Here is a 14,752-nt window from a genome sequence, read left to right as displayed (position 1 = left end):
ACAATTGTAAGCAAACATATATGGAGTGGGAAAGGGAAAAGCTCAGTATTATCTTCTTCTATGGAAAACAGCAAGTATACATACTGCAAAAATCACATCAAAACATAAATGATATTGAAAATAAGCATGCCCAAACATTGTTTTCAAGAAGTTACATTATACATAGGTCTATAATAATACCAGATATGTAGGTGTTAAAGTTACTAAATTTATACTTTCAGGTAAATTGACTAAAATAATAAAGAAGGTTTTAGAAGAACATGCAAACAGAAGCATCAAGTCTACAAAGCAAATGTCTTAAAAGAAACTTGTTAGCTGGTGCAAGGATGTTAAACATGTGGTATTAGATTCCTAGCTCTTCAAATACAGCCTTTAAAAAATGTTCCAAAGTTTTGTGGATTTAAAGGCTTCTCCCAATCTAGAAGAACCTGGTACTACTTCTTTGGAGGAAGGATTTCAAAGATATTACACTTTTTGACATTTTAGGTTGAGCCTTCTTCAGTGTATGTAAGCACAAAGTAGACTGATTTTATCCTTGAATCCATTAACAAGGACTCAATCGCTAAACCCTCCTGTCTTTTTAATGCAAATAAACACACTATCTATAGACATGTCTTAGTAATAATTAGCAAACTAATTAATATTTATTAATAAATTAAATTCCAGAAATTTGTTGATAAGTTGGTTACTTGGAATTGGGAATATATTTTCCGGGAGAAACAGTATTAAAAAGGTAGTAAGATTTCTAAGCTAGCTTGTATAAAATTTTATTTAAGAAAGACCCAAGGGAGGTTAACTACAATACTAAAGAATCCAATCACTCTTCAGGATATGGTTTCAATGAGAAATTCCATTCAAGATTTGAATGTGGTATCAGGAATCTATCTCCCCACTGTGAAATAAGCCAGTCTGACAAAGGACAGTTTTCTATACCACATTTTCTCCCTTACAGAGTCTAACTCTTTCAAACACTCAGGCTAGAGGTGCAAGAATGCTTCAGTGAAAACCTGCTTCTTAGGCTCAGTCTCAGGTAGCTAGAGGTAGTGAAAAAAGGTTGTACACAGTAGAGGTTATTTGTGAGATAGGCAATGATTAGAACAATTCCTATTGAATTCTGTAGAAAGTGAGGCAAGGACTCTGACAGGTTTGATGAGTGAAAGTGCTTCCAAGCCTGTTCCTGGGGTTTAGCCTCTCAAAGATTTTGAGGGCATTAGTGGCTTCAGTCACCTGGGGAGCAATCAGAAGTAGAGATATGGCATGCACCACTTGCATTTTGCTGTTCTTCAATATGGAAGTACCTCTATAAAGTTGTACAAATTATCTTTTGAAGCTGTTTTGAGAACTGGTATTTTTTCATGTGCTTCATGCTATTAGGAATGAAATGAATAGTTTCTAAAGTGTTTAGGACTTACCACCCATTTTGCCATTTGCTGATTTTCAAGTTGCTTCATTAATGAGTAGAGTCTGATGTCTGCTATAGCAGACAAAAGTGCTTGGGCAAGTCTAGGAATCCAAATCTTCAATAGTTTAAAAAGAAAAAGAAGATATTAAAAAACATGTACTGGTTCAGACAGAATTATCATTAAGAAATCAACAAACTGATCCAACTATCAATTGAAGGCCATTCTTAGTACAAAAATAAATGTAATATAGTATTCTATTCTTTTGCAAAAATACCTGTTTTTCTACAAAAATGACATTAATTTTTCAGGGATATGCCCAAGGTAGTTTTATTCTCTTTCTGTAATTTATACATTACAACACTACAACCATTTAAAATTTTTATTTATTTATTTATTTATTTATTTGAGAGAGAGTGATCGAGACAGAACATAAGAGTGGGGGAGGTCAGAGGGAGAAGGTGGCTCCCCACTGAGCAGGGAGCTGATGAGGGACTCGATCCGGAGACTCTGTGATCATGACTTGAGCCGCAGTCACTTACCCAACTGAGCCACCCAGGCACCCACAACACTATTACTTTTAATATAGATAGCCAACAAAACAGTTCACAGTGTTAAGGTTCTATTTTAGAAACATATTTAATTATCTTTGTTAGCATAACAATATTAAATTTTTATGAAGCATTTATAGTAATATGTGATAGGTATCATACCAAGTACTTTACGTGTATCAGCGCATTCAGTCCTAACAATCCCTGTGAGATCAGCACTGCTTTATAAGTGAGGAAACTGAGGTAAAGAGACATTAAATAATTTTCTCAAGGCTGCACAGCTAGTGTAGAAACCAGAATTCAAACCCAGGTCTTCCTGATTCTAAAGACTGTGCTCTTAACTACTAAGGTACACTGCTTCCCCATCCTGCAATATGGATAATAAAATGAGTTACTTTTTTTTTTCTATAAAAGGACGAGTATTCTACAACTACAGAAACACAGTAATCAGATGACATTAAAAAGTAAATTTAAGGGTAAAACTAAAGAGTAAATATTATAACTTAATTACAGTTAGTAATTCTAATGCTACACAATGACATCTTTGAGAGTTTTAAAAAAATGTGTCACAGTTATCATTAACAAATAACACACTGATAGAGGACAATTTAATCTAGGTTAGCTCAAAAGATGTTTTCTAAAAATATATTTAAATTTTTACTTGTGTTGGACCAGTCTTTATTAATTTTACAGTGTAATTAGAGTGGCTTTACTTTCAGGTGCCAATGGCTTCTAACACTTTAGCTTTATATGTTCCTCCTCTTTGTCAGTAAGTTTTAAATAAATGTTTAAGTTTTAAAGGTATGCTGTACTTCATAATTTCACTTAAACTCTGCCCTGTAAAATACAGCAAAAGGCACCTATGTACATACCTTCTGCTTACTCTGCCTAGAGATCTTTATGCTTCATTCTTGCCTCTCAGGCCTGAAAGTAGTTTATGTGAGAATTCAGTTTAGCTACGAGTTTAATATAAGCCAACAGTACAAAGAAGCCACTGAAACTATATGTTGTGCAATGACGGGAGTATAACATTTGTAGGATTAATGGTTCTACTATATTCTGAACTAGTTACCCTAGCTTTCAATATTATATTCAATTTGGAGACCTACATTTTAAGACAGATTTTAATAAATTATAAGATGTCTTAAGGATATTATCTGATTATGATATTTAGAAATAGAGATATTTATCCTGGATAAATAAAACTTTTTGAAGGGTTGTCTTGTAGAAAACTTGAATTTAAAAGAAGGTACATTTGGGGCCCCTGGGTGGCTCAGTCATATAAGCAACTGCCTTTGGCTCAGGTCATGATCCCAGGGTCCTAGGAGAGAGCCGCATTTTGGGTTCCTGGCTAAGCAGGAGCCTGCTTCTCCCTCTACGCCTGTTTGTACTTGCTCTTTCTTTCTCTGTCTCAAATAAATAAATAAACTATTAAAAATAATAAAGATAAAAGAAGGTAGATTTTAGTTCAACACAAAAGTAAGTGGAGATGTAAATTCCCAGTTATTAGAACTCTCTCCAGACCTTCAAGATACTGTAATTTTCTAGGTTTATAGTAAGGATCTGAGAAGAATTAAGTAACACTTGCATATGACTTCTGGAAATGAAAAGGAGAGGGGTGGGGCAAAGAGAAGGAACGTGCAAGGGGTAAATCTTGAATATGGCACTGTGTTGGCAGCTCACCATTCTCCTGTTCTTTAAGCTCCTGATTCTTCCATTAATCTCCAGAGGACAAATGCCCTTATATGTCTTCTGACTATTGAGAGCCCCCACTTTGGTCCCCTATTCAGGTCTGTCTTCTATATCCCTTTCTTCTCATGTGTTCTAAGCCAGTGCTGTCCAGTTGAAATATAACATGATCCATGTATGTAATTTAAAATTTTATAGTAGCCAAATTAAAAAGTAAAAAAAAATCCCAAACAGGTAAAATTAATTTGTTATTTTGTTTAACCCAATATATCTAAAATATTATCATTTCATCAAAATAAAATATTACAGAAACATTTTACATTTTTATTTTGTATTAGGTTTTTGACATCCAGTATGAATTTTGCACTAATAGCACTTCTCAATGTGGACTAGCCACATTTCAAATATTCAGTAGACCCATGTGGCTAGTGGCTACCATATTAGACAGTGCAATTCTAAGCCATTACTAGTTCTGTAAACACACTTTATGCAGTTTGGGGACAAGGTATCTAGGCTATGAATAAGCAGACCTAAGATCTAGTTTTATTCTTTCTTTCTTTCTTTCTTTTTTAAAAAAAAGATTTTAGGGGCGCCTGGGTGGCTCAGTGGGTTAAGCCTCTGCCTTGGGCACAGGTCATGATCTCTGGGTCCGGGGATCAAGCCCCAATCAGGCTCTCTGCTCAGCAGGTAACCTGCTCCCCCCCCCCCCCCCCCCCTGCCTCTCTGCTGACTTGTGATCTCTGTCAAATAAATAGATAAAATCTTTAAAAAAATAAAAAATAAAAAATAAAAAAATTTTTAAAAAGATTAAATTTATTTATTTGAGAGAAAGAGTGCACTAGTGGAGGGGAGGGGCAGAGGGAGAGGGAGAAACAGGCTCCCTACAAGGAGACTGATGTGGGGTTTGATTCCAGTGTCCTGGAATCATGACAAGCTGAAGACAAATGCTTAACCCACTGAGCCACCCAGGCACCCCAGGATCTAGTTTTGGCTCTGCTTTTAACATCCTGTGACCTTGGTCTATTTATTTCACTTCTCTGACCCCTTCTAGTTTCAAAATCATGTGGTGTATGTTTAAGATAATCAATATGATGGGGCGCCTGGGTGGCTCGGTGGGTTGAAGCCTCTGCCTTTGGCTCGGGTCATAATCCCGGGGTCCTGGGATCAAGCCCTGCATTGGGCTCTCTGCTCAGTGGGGAGCCTGCTTCTCTCTCTGTCTGCCTCTCTGCCTACTTGTGATCTCTGTCAAATAAATAAATAAATAAAATCTTTAAAAAAAAGATAATATGACAGTATGAATGACTAACTGATAGCATCTTAAGTTTCTCCATCTGGTCAAGCTCCAGATTTTTTGGGGGGACAGTAGGGTGGGGATGGGGACTAGAGGAGGCTTACTTTAAATCACAGGTGGGTCAGCTAGAGGTTGAGGGAAGTGGATAGGTTCTGGAGGAATAGGAAGTTTTCTATCTTGAAGACTCCTTCATTCACAATATAATCTACTTCTTAGGATATAAGATATCCTTGATGACTTCTTGAGATATAAGATATCCTTGATAGCATTACGTATATTTGCCTGTGGTTCCAGGCTTTATGGTTACCCCAAATAATCTAGAAACCCTTTCAGGACAAGGGAATTCACAGCCCCAAAGTTCAACATCTGTCCATGGAAGAAATGCTGCTGCTGCTCTAAATTTTCCTTCCCCATGATACTTCCATGTGTCTTTCCAGGTTCTAAGAAACCCTCAGGATTTGGACTGCCTTTGGAATTCTGGGTTACTTCCCTAACAGAAAATGGGGAAGGCCCAAACTTCTGAGTCTAATCTGAGGACAGCTTAAAAGATCTTGAGAGTGAGTTTAGGGAAATTTTGGCCCCATTAGTTCTTTTGTACCCTCTCTTGGCAACTGACCCCAGAAGTACATGATCTAGGAATTACAACCTTACTTACTATTGCTGCCTAATTACTATATACATAGCACAATGGTTGTGCATATTATCAAATTCTTATCAAATTAATTTTCTCTAAGATTTATTTTCAACACTAAATGCTGAGTAGGTTTATATGTGTTCTTCATAAGCTCATATAACAGGATCTTCTGCTCACAAGTTAAAACAAAATACAACACTCCTCTCATGATTATTTCATGAAGGAAGAATACTTCTAAAGTCCAAATAATTAATATATAATGTAGTCATTCTGAAAGTCTGACTATCTTAATAGGATTCACAGGATTCCTTTAAGTAGGACACTTTCATGCTCAGTTTTTGTTTTAGCACATAATGAAGGGTTACACATTGCAGTATGTTTTCAGAACTGTAGGCTGCCCAGATATGGTCAGAGTTCAGTAACAATATCTTTTTAAAAACAAACCTTGTGATACCAATAAAGTCATTTAGTTAATATACATTAGCCTTTTAAAAAGGATGGAATAAATCAACTTTTAATTACTTTTTAATTTACTTTTATTTAAACTTACCAACAGTTGAACACTATCTTTCCCCAAAAGATGCAGGATCTTGTAAATGCTTGCAAAGATTAAGGGATAAGTGTAACCCCTCAATCTTTCTGTCCATTCCCAGGTCAAATAACCATAATTAGTAATATTAAGGACTAATGTTAAGCAGCACTGAAACAAAATCTATTTTAATTTCTGTGCATGAAAAATTTCCATTTTTTTGGATAAAGCAGCTTAAAATCATAGCATTTTATACTGGTTATTTGAATAAAAAATGCAGTTGGCCAATTAAACTCATAATTTCTTTAAGAATGGAATGTGTGTTTTACTTCATCTATATCCTCCACAGTACTAAGCTCTGTGGGAATACCTGCTGGTTAAAGGTTGAGTCAAATATATTACCATCAAAGAAAGAAGAAATATCAGTGTAAAATAATGGTATAATTTGATAAGTAAAATTACTTAGTAAAATTGATAGAAAATTTATGAGAAGCTGGCACAATTTCTAAAATGAATATACATTTCTAGTCCAGAAAAGAAACTACAAAGGATATTTGAAAACCATGTGATGTGCAACTTCAAGAGACTGCCAATATTCATCTGGAACAAAACTTGTCTGGACTAAAAAACAGTTACATATTCGTAATGCTATGGTAAACAAGACCAGATAAATGCTTTCACCAAGGAGATCTGAAAAACAAAACAAAACAGGTAATCGTGGCACAAAAGTCAGGGAAGTTCCACTTAGAGAACTAAAATCTGCTGCTCTGGTTGGCACCTTGCTCAGACTCTGTGAAGGTACAATAGAGAACTCTGGCCCGTCGGCACTACTCTCAAAGCAGACCTGGGCAGACAGTTATACAAGGGCCCAAGCCTCACCACTGGGAAATTACCACCTTTCATTTAACCAATCTTTCTTGCAATTAATTGTATAAGGAGAATAGTAAGATAACACTGAATTAACTATATGGGTTGCCTATAAAGGAAAGCTAACAAATTACTTAGGATCAACTCTTCCTATGTATGGCAAACAGTGGCATATCAAACTGCCGGTCCTCTGCATGTTTTTAAATAATCCTTATTGATGCTTACTCTATGCAAGGCGCTGAGTTCATTCCTTCACATGCCTTATCTCATTTGATCCTCCAAATCATGCTAAAGGGTAGGTACTGGCCCCATTCACATATGAGGAAATTGAGACTAAGAAGTTAACCTGCCTTGTCCAAAGTCAAAAAGGTTATAAATGACTAAATGGGATTAAAAACGAGGTCTGTCTGCTGCCTCCAAAGCCCTGTTCTTTGCCACAACTGGACAGCCCACCAGCTGCATACAGAGTATTTTTTTAAATGTGAATTTAGTTGTCAACATTTAAAAATCCGACTTTGTATTAAAATCTTTTTCAATATAAAAGATTTGCAGCATTTCACAACCAAGATCTGACAACAAAGCTCAACTGGCAATACCCAGTTGGTTTTTAAGAGAAGGGGCTTTAATTTATTCAGACCTGCCTGTTTGGCCTCCTGAGTAATTGTGTTTGCCCTGTGATCCATTTTGAGTCTTTTGCTATATAGTTCTAGTTCCTGCCACTCTCCTTCCTTATTCTCTGGGAACATATTTAAATATTTTTCAGACGATTGGCACATTCAACACACCACACATGCCCCATCTCAACTTTCATCTTTCAGAAGCACCTAAAGAAACACCCCGACTGAACTATATCTGCTGAAAGAAAAACCCTTTTACTCTGTGGACTGGTGCAGAGCTCAGAGCGGGCCCCCGAACAAGTGATCTTGAATCACCTAAAAGTTCTACTATTTGTCTGTGACCAGTATGGTAATTCACCGTCGTTACTAACCTTTACTCTCAGGGATCCAACTTCTAACAAAGGAAGGATTAGGGGAAAAGAGCGACAGAACTCGGGCCCAGCTAACCCCCCCCCCCCCCCCCCCCAAACCGTCACAATCCTCCATTTAGCAAAACGACTCTCTCCTTTCTTGGTCGCAGGTTTCCAGGGGGAAACTCGGCTTTCTTTTCATGCCGCTTACACAGTGCTCCGCACGTGCAAGGCGCACAATACATAATGACTGAATGAATGAGAAGTCCCTCTTTATAGTAAATACCCCCGTCTGACAGATCAAAAGTCCACTTGCTGGGGTGATTTTGCTCCTGTCAACATCATCACACCGGACCAGAGAGAAGGCGAGGGTGGGAAAAATAAATGGGGTGGCAGTCAGACCCGGTTCAACCCCAGGAACCAGTCCCTCCGTAGCTGCGAGATCTCAGGTTAACTCCCAGCCCGGGTGTTTTTCTAAAATGCGGATGGCTACGTCACGTCCACTCGCTCCGCACGGCCGCGGCAGAACTAACCAATGCGGAATAAAGGGCCCTGCAAGTGGCACGAACCGAGAATCCGGTCTCGAGTGCACTACGATTTCTTGGCAACCCCGCCCAGCAGATGGAGCCCTAGCTCAGGGTCCGCGGCTTCCCGCCTCCGCCTGGGAGTTCGGCGTCCGCGCCACGCCCCCGCCCCCACCCCCACCCCCTCACCTCCGTGGCGCAAGGCGCTCTTCCGGGGGCTGAGGTACAAGGTTGACTTTCTCTTTCGCAGCTTCATCTTCTCCTGGGAGCGGTTCTGGAAGCCGCGGAAAAAGAGTCGGCTATCGTCCCCCTCTTGCCTCATCCTGCACCTCCTTCGAGGTCGGCTGAGGATCCCTAGGCACCTCAGTCCCTACGAGGAGGGAGACGGGAGTTGGAGAAACGCGCGTTGCTCTTCCGCTCACTAAGTTTGGCCTCTGCAGCAGCCGTCACTCGCAGGCGCGGAGGTATCTGGGAAAAGGCCGCTTTCTCGCACGGACCCTCGCTGTTTGTGTCTGCCGCCGAGTGCTGCAGGTTTGTTTGGCACCGGTACGCTTTGTCACGAGCGGGTCTGCGCTTTTTCTTTAGCTTCTTCTCCTGAGATTGCTGTCCGCCTTTGGCTTCGTGGTCTCTGCGCCCTGTTTTCCGGAAACTGCTGGAAGGAGCCAGAACTCTCCTAGACTTGGGCAGACGGGAGGCGGGGTCAGCGACGCGAAGCGACAGCCCAACGGTCGGAGGTGTTTAAGTGGCAACGTTAGTAGTAATGATAATTGCAGACGTGTTTGTGTAACATTTCACTGATTGGGTGATCTCACATTAGCTGTTGGACGAGGTAGGCGGAGTAGGGCTGATTTAAGCTCTTGTACAGATGTAGAAAATGAGGTTCGGAAACTTAAGTGACTCGGTCAGGGTCACTTAGCAAACTAGAGGCAAAAGGGGATCCTTCCCATTTAATGTGGTTTATCTTCCAAGGAGCCCACTTGCAAAAAACCCCCTCCCTCCCTCCGTCCTTCCGCAGGCGATGAACCGTAGCATGCTTGATAAGTTGTCATTTATCTAGTTAATCGTAGAGTCCAAGAGCAATCAGGCATTTCTTTCCCATATTAGTTTAAATTACATTTTAGCGATGTTAAGGACAACCTAGTTTCTAGGACCGGTTCTGCCACTAATGATTTTTGTAACCTCGAGGGCCTGTCTAGGAGACGGTGAAAGACTGTTACATTATAAGCAAACATGTAAATTCGTTATTCTGCTTTCCTCTTTCATAAACTGTTTTCTCCAGAGTCTATGGTGTTCACAAGTATAACTTTCTGAGAAGTACTGGAGTCTTTACTCCTCAATTATTAAAAGTAGAATCAGTCAGATCTCTATATTTTTATCAAAAGTGGATGGCAAGTTATTTACATATATTTAATGTCTACTTGTACCTTCTAAAGCATCAAAGGGAACTCATAAAATCCTTTAGCCTGTTTTAAAAATTGTTTTTAATTATGCATATTGGCGAAAAACATGAAATAAATAAAAAAGGGCTAATAATGAAAAGTAACAGTTCTCTTTCTTTTACTTCCAGATTGGCTTGGCAACCACTTTCAACTTTTGGGGGCAGCTGTTTCGTTTAGTTGATAGTTTTATGATGGTATGTAAAGGTGACAAGAGCATGCCTCTTCCTAACCTCTCCCCCACTTTTGTCATTTTAAGAATTATTTATTTAAAACCATTGAGAAAATTCTGTAGTAGGATTTCGCTTTGTCTTAACACCACCCCCTAACCCATTTATCATATTCTCTGTGTATTTATATTCCTATTTTAGTTAAATCAAATGATATTTACATATGATGAAAATACTATTCACTCTGGAACAAAGTAGTGACATGGAATCTTTTAAAAGGATGTCATGCTGAATTATTGGTTTGCTTTCTATTTTCTTTGTACACAGATCTGAAGATATTTCCTGGATGTTGACTGTAATTTTTCAAAACCACCGTGTGGCAAAAGCACTGTATGGCATTTGTTGAAAAATGTTTGGGAGATTGACTCTTCCACAACTGCTTTTTGCTAGCATCCTTGGAATTGCTGGAGGGATGTATATTTATCAACCAATATTTGAACAGTATTACCGAGATCAGATGGAATTAAAAGAAAAGTTGAAATTGGCACAAGAATCAGAAGAGAAGAAAAGTTAATACTACATGGAGTTAAACTGTAATTGTTTAAATTCTATTGAAATTATGCATTGAGTATAAATAATCTAGTAAAAAGTTCTCAAGTATATATATATACATATATATATTTTTTAAGATTTTATTTATTTGACAGAGATCACAAGTAGGCAGAGAGGCAGACAGAGAGAGAGGGGGAAGCAGGCTCTCCACCGAACAGAGAGCCCGACGCGGGGCTCGATCCCAGGACCCCGAGATCATGACCCGAGCCGAAGGCAGAGGCCTTAACCCACTGAGCCACCCAGGCACCCCTCAAGTATATTTTAAACGCAAATCATAGGTAATGATTTTAAAACAAGCACTGTCAATTGTAGTGTTTAATTTTGTCATTTTTAAAAACTAAAATAAATGTCTAAAGAATTTTTGTTTCCCAGTTGATGTTATTTTTCTGGGAATGCAGCATAAACAGGATCAAGGGATGACAAGACTCTATTCATAAACTAGCTGGAAATGGTGTTTATAGTACTGTTTATAGATGAAGTGAATCAAGTCAAGTACCTCAGGCAGAATGCCCCTCAAGTAGCAAATGAAATGTAAATATAACAATGCAAAATGTTAATTTTGTTTATCCTTCCAAAGAACCAGTTTAATTGATTTTTTAAATTTTAGTTTTAGTTTCTATTTTATTTCTGTGATCTTATTTCCTTACTTCTACTAATTTTGGGCTTTATTCTTTTTCTAGTTCCTTTAGATGTGAAGTTAGAGATTTTCCTTGCTTCTTGAGGTAGGCAGGTGTCACTATGAACTCCTCTACTAGAACATCTTTTGCTGCATCCCATGGATTTTGCATTGTTATATTTACATTTTCATTTGCCTCAAGGTATTTTCTGATTTCTTCTTTGACTTCTTTGTTGACCCATTGATGGTTCAATAGCATGTTGTTTAATCTACATATTTGTGATTTTTTTTTTCAGTTTTCTTCTTGTAATTGATTTTTAGTTTCATGCCATTATGATCAGAAAAGATGCTTGATATGATTTCAGTCTTCTTAAATCTGTTGAGACTTGCTTTGTGGCCTAACATGTGATCTTTCTTGGAGAATGTTTCATGTGCATTTGAGAAGCATGTATATTCTGCTGCTTTTGGATTGAATATTCTGTATTTTTCTAGTAAATTCATCTGCTCTAATGTGTTGTTTAAGGCCAATGTTTTCTTATGATTTTCTCTCTAGATGATCTATCCATTGAGGTCCGTGGGGTGTTAAAATCCACTACTATTACTGTATTGTGAACAATTTCTCTCTTTATGTCTGTTAATATTTGTCTTATATAGGTGCTCCTATGTTGGATGCATAAATATTTATAATTTTTATATTCTCTTGTTTGATTGACTGCTTTTTCACTATGTAATTCTCTACTTTGTCTTTTATAGTCTTTAGTCTGTTTTGTCTGATATAAGTATAGCTACACCAGCTTTCTCTTCATTTTCATTTACATGGAATATTTCCCTTTCCAGTCTGTGTGTGTCCTTAACTTCTGAAGAGTGTATCTTTTAGGCAGTATATAGATGAGTCTTGTTTTTTAATCTATTTACCTGCTTTATGTCTTTTGATAGGATAATTTAGTCCACTTAAAGTAATTATTGGTAGGTATCTGCTTATTACCATTTTGTTTTCCATCTCTTTTTATATTTCCCGTCTATTCCTTTTGTCTTCTCTTGCTCTTTTCCCTGTGGTTTGATGACTGACTTTAGTGTTCTGTTTAGGTTTTTTTTTTTTTTCCCTCATTATGTTTTGTGTATCTACAATAGGTCTTTCCTTTGTGGTTACCATGAAGTTCATATATAACTGCTTATGTATTTAACAGCATATTTTAAGTAAATAGTAACTTAAATTTTTGACACATTCTAATCCTCTACATTTTTATTCCCCCACCATGTTTTATGTTTTTGATGTTATATTTTACATCTTTTTATTTTGTGTATTTGTTAACCAGTTGTAATTATAGTTGTTACTTTTGTCTTTTAACCTTAATACTAACTTTATAAGTGGTTATTCTCCTACCCTTACTATATATTTGCCTTCACCAGTGAGATTTTTACTTTTATATTTTGTTATTAGTGCATTTTTTAAGAAGTCCCTTTAAAATTTCTTGTAAAGCTGGTTTAGTGGTGATGAACTGCTTTAGCTTTTGTTTATATGGAAAAAGTCTTTATCTTCAGTTCCAAATGATAGCTTTGCTGGGCAGGGTATTCTTAGTTGGATTTTTTTTTTTTTTTCCTTCAGCACTTTGAATATATTATGGCCCTCATTTCTGGCCTGCAAAGTTTCTGCTAAAAATCTTCCAGTAGTCTTAAGGGGTTCTGTTGTATATAAGAAACTTTTCTTTTGAGGCTTTTAAGATTCTCTCTTTAACTTTTGACATTGTATTTTTATTTTTATTTTTTTAAAGATTTATTTATTTAACAGACAGAGATCACAAGTAGGCAGAGAGGCAGGCAGAGGGAGAGGAGGAAGCAGGCTCCCCTCTGACCGGAGAGCCCGATGCGGGGCTCGATCCCAGGACCCGGGATCATGACCCGAGCCGAAGGCAGAGGCTTTAACCCACTGAGCCACCCAGGCACCCCAACTTTTGACATTTTAATTATAATGTGTCTTGATGTGGCTTTCCTTGGATTAATCTAGTTTGGAGCTCTCCTTGCTTTCTGTACCTGGATGTCCATCTCCTTCCCCAGGTTAGGGAAATTTTTAGCCATTATTTTCTTCAAATAAGTTTCCTGCCTTTTTCTCTATTCCCCTTTGAGACCCCTATGCTACTAATATTATTCTCCTTGATGTTGTTCTATAAGTCTCTTAAGCTATCTTCTCTTTTTAAATTTCTTTTTTCTTTTGTTGTTCTGTTTGAGTTCCACTGCCCTGTCTTCCTTCCTGGTTGCTGATCCATTTTTTATGCTTCATCTAGCCTGCTGTTGAATGGTATTGTGCATTTTTCAGTTCAGTTATGTTCTTCAGCTCTGTGATTTTTGTTTTGTTTCTTTTTACATTTTCTATCTTTTTGTTGAAGTTCTCCCTGTATTCATCCATTGTTCTCCTGAGTTTGGGGAGCATCTTTATACCCATTACTTTGAACTGTTATCAGGCAGATTACTTTTTTTTTTTTTTTGCATCTCATTAAGGTCTTTTTCTGACTTGTCTTGTTCTTGCTCTCTTTTTTTTTTTTTGAACCTATTTTTCTGTTTCCTCATTACCCTTGACTCTCCATGTTTGTTTCTTTTTTTTTTTTTTTTTTTTAAGATTTTATTTATTTATTTGTCAGAGAGAGAGAGGGAGAGAGAGCAAGCACAGGCAGACAGAATGGCAGGCAGAGGCAGAGGGAGAACCAGGCTCCCTGATGAGCAAGGAGCCCGATGTGGGACTCGATCCCAGGACGCTGGGATCATGACCTGAGCCAAAGGCAGCTGCTTAACCAACTGAGCCACCCAGGCGTCCCTCCATGTTTGTTTCTAAGTATAGTGCAAAACAGCTACTTCTCCCAGTCTTGAAGGAGTGGTCTTATGTAGGAGATGAACCTTATTTTTCAACCTTGCCCTAGCTCTTATTTGTCTTTGGAACATTTGTGATTGTCTAAGTAGACTGATTTGTTCTTCAATGGATCCCAGCTGTGGATGGTGTGACCTGTGATCTCAGTCAGTACCTGGATTCAGGCTAAGTGGAAGCCAAATCCTTGGGCAGCAGCTCTTAACTTATGTAAATATATAGTCCTGTGGGCACACAATTGTAGACCCTGCTGATCTATAGACCAGGAGATTTGGAGGTGTCCTCTTGGTAAAAGTTGTAACAATTGGGACTTCAGGTGAGTGTATCAACTACTTTCTGAGAGATACCAGTAAGCTGCGATGAGGCCAAGGGGGTGTGCAAAGATGGTGTTTCCCTGGCTACATTCCCAGTAGTGCCTCTGCAGTCTGCACATATCTGACAAAACTAAAGTCTGTCCATCAGGTTATAGTTACAGAGCGAGTAAATGGGCCTTGTTCATAGACAGACTGGGGGTGTGTTTCTGTTGGCAGTCTGTGAAATGCCCTTGATATAGTGGCCTGCCCCAAAATACCTTTCTAGTTGTTACAGTACTTTGGTGCCCAGGAACTC

The 14,752-nt window shown here is 38.1% G+C and overlaps 2 protein-coding genes across 8 annotated transcripts in view; one reads left to right on the top strand and one right to left on the bottom strand.

Annotated features, from left to right (window-relative positions):
* LOC111153326 (phosphatidylinositol glycan anchor biosynthesis class B) overlaps positions 1-8,783 on the bottom strand; it is a 39,770-nt gene extending 30,987 nt beyond the window's left edge. The window contains exons 1-4 of the mRNA XM_022512283.1: positions 8,642-8,783; positions 6,652-6,784; positions 6,116-6,236; positions 1,413-1,517 (exon numbers count right to left, since the gene is read on the bottom strand). Of these exons, the coding sequence (XP_022367991.1) occupies positions 1,413-1,517; positions 6,116-6,236; positions 6,652-6,784; positions 8,642-8,774 (492 nt within the window). The 5' untranslated portion in view covers positions 8,775-8,783. The remainder of the gene's footprint in view (positions 1-1,412; positions 1,518-6,115; positions 6,237-6,651; positions 6,785-8,641) is intronic.
* On the top strand, positions 8,784-13,100 carry LOC111153327 (PIGB opposite strand 1). 7 transcript variants are annotated; one of them, XM_022512288.1, is made up of 4 exons: positions 8,784-8,983; positions 10,020-10,085; positions 10,386-10,651; positions 13,080-13,100. In XM_022512288.1, exon 3 carries the CDS (start codon positions 10,468-10,470, stop codon positions 10,630-10,632), a length of 165 nt encoding a protein of 54 aa, XP_022367996.1. In that variant the 5' UTR covers positions 8,784-8,983; positions 10,020-10,085; positions 10,386-10,467; the 3' UTR covers positions 10,633-10,651; positions 13,080-13,100. The 7 variants fall into 7 exon arrangements, with proteins under 7 accessions (XP_022367996.1, XP_022367994.1, XP_022367992.1 ...); XM_022512286.1 differs by lacking the exon at positions 13,080-13,100 and adding an exon at positions 10,766-10,792; XM_022512284.1 differs by lacking the exon at positions 13,080-13,100 and having other exon boundaries at positions 8,785-8,983; positions 10,386-10,745.
* The last annotated feature ends 1,652 nt before the right edge of the window (positions 13,101-14,752 follow it).

The sequence above is a fragment of the Enhydra lutris genome, unplaced genomic scaffold (assembly GCF_002288905.1).
Source record: "Enhydra lutris kenyoni isolate GAN:26980312 unplaced genomic scaffold, ASM228890v2 scaffoldscaffold31, whole genome shotgun sequence".
NCBI lineage: Eukaryota > Metazoa > Chordata > Mammalia > Carnivora > Mustelidae > Enhydra > Enhydra lutris.
Note: the sequence above shows the minus strand (reverse complement) of the source record. Positions and strands in the feature narration are given on the sequence as shown.

Coding starts and splice junctions, on each gene's coding strand:
- LOC111153327 (XM_022512288.1), top strand. CDS start 10,468: ATGTTTGGGAGATTGACTCTTCCACAACTGCTTTTTGCTAGCATCCTT.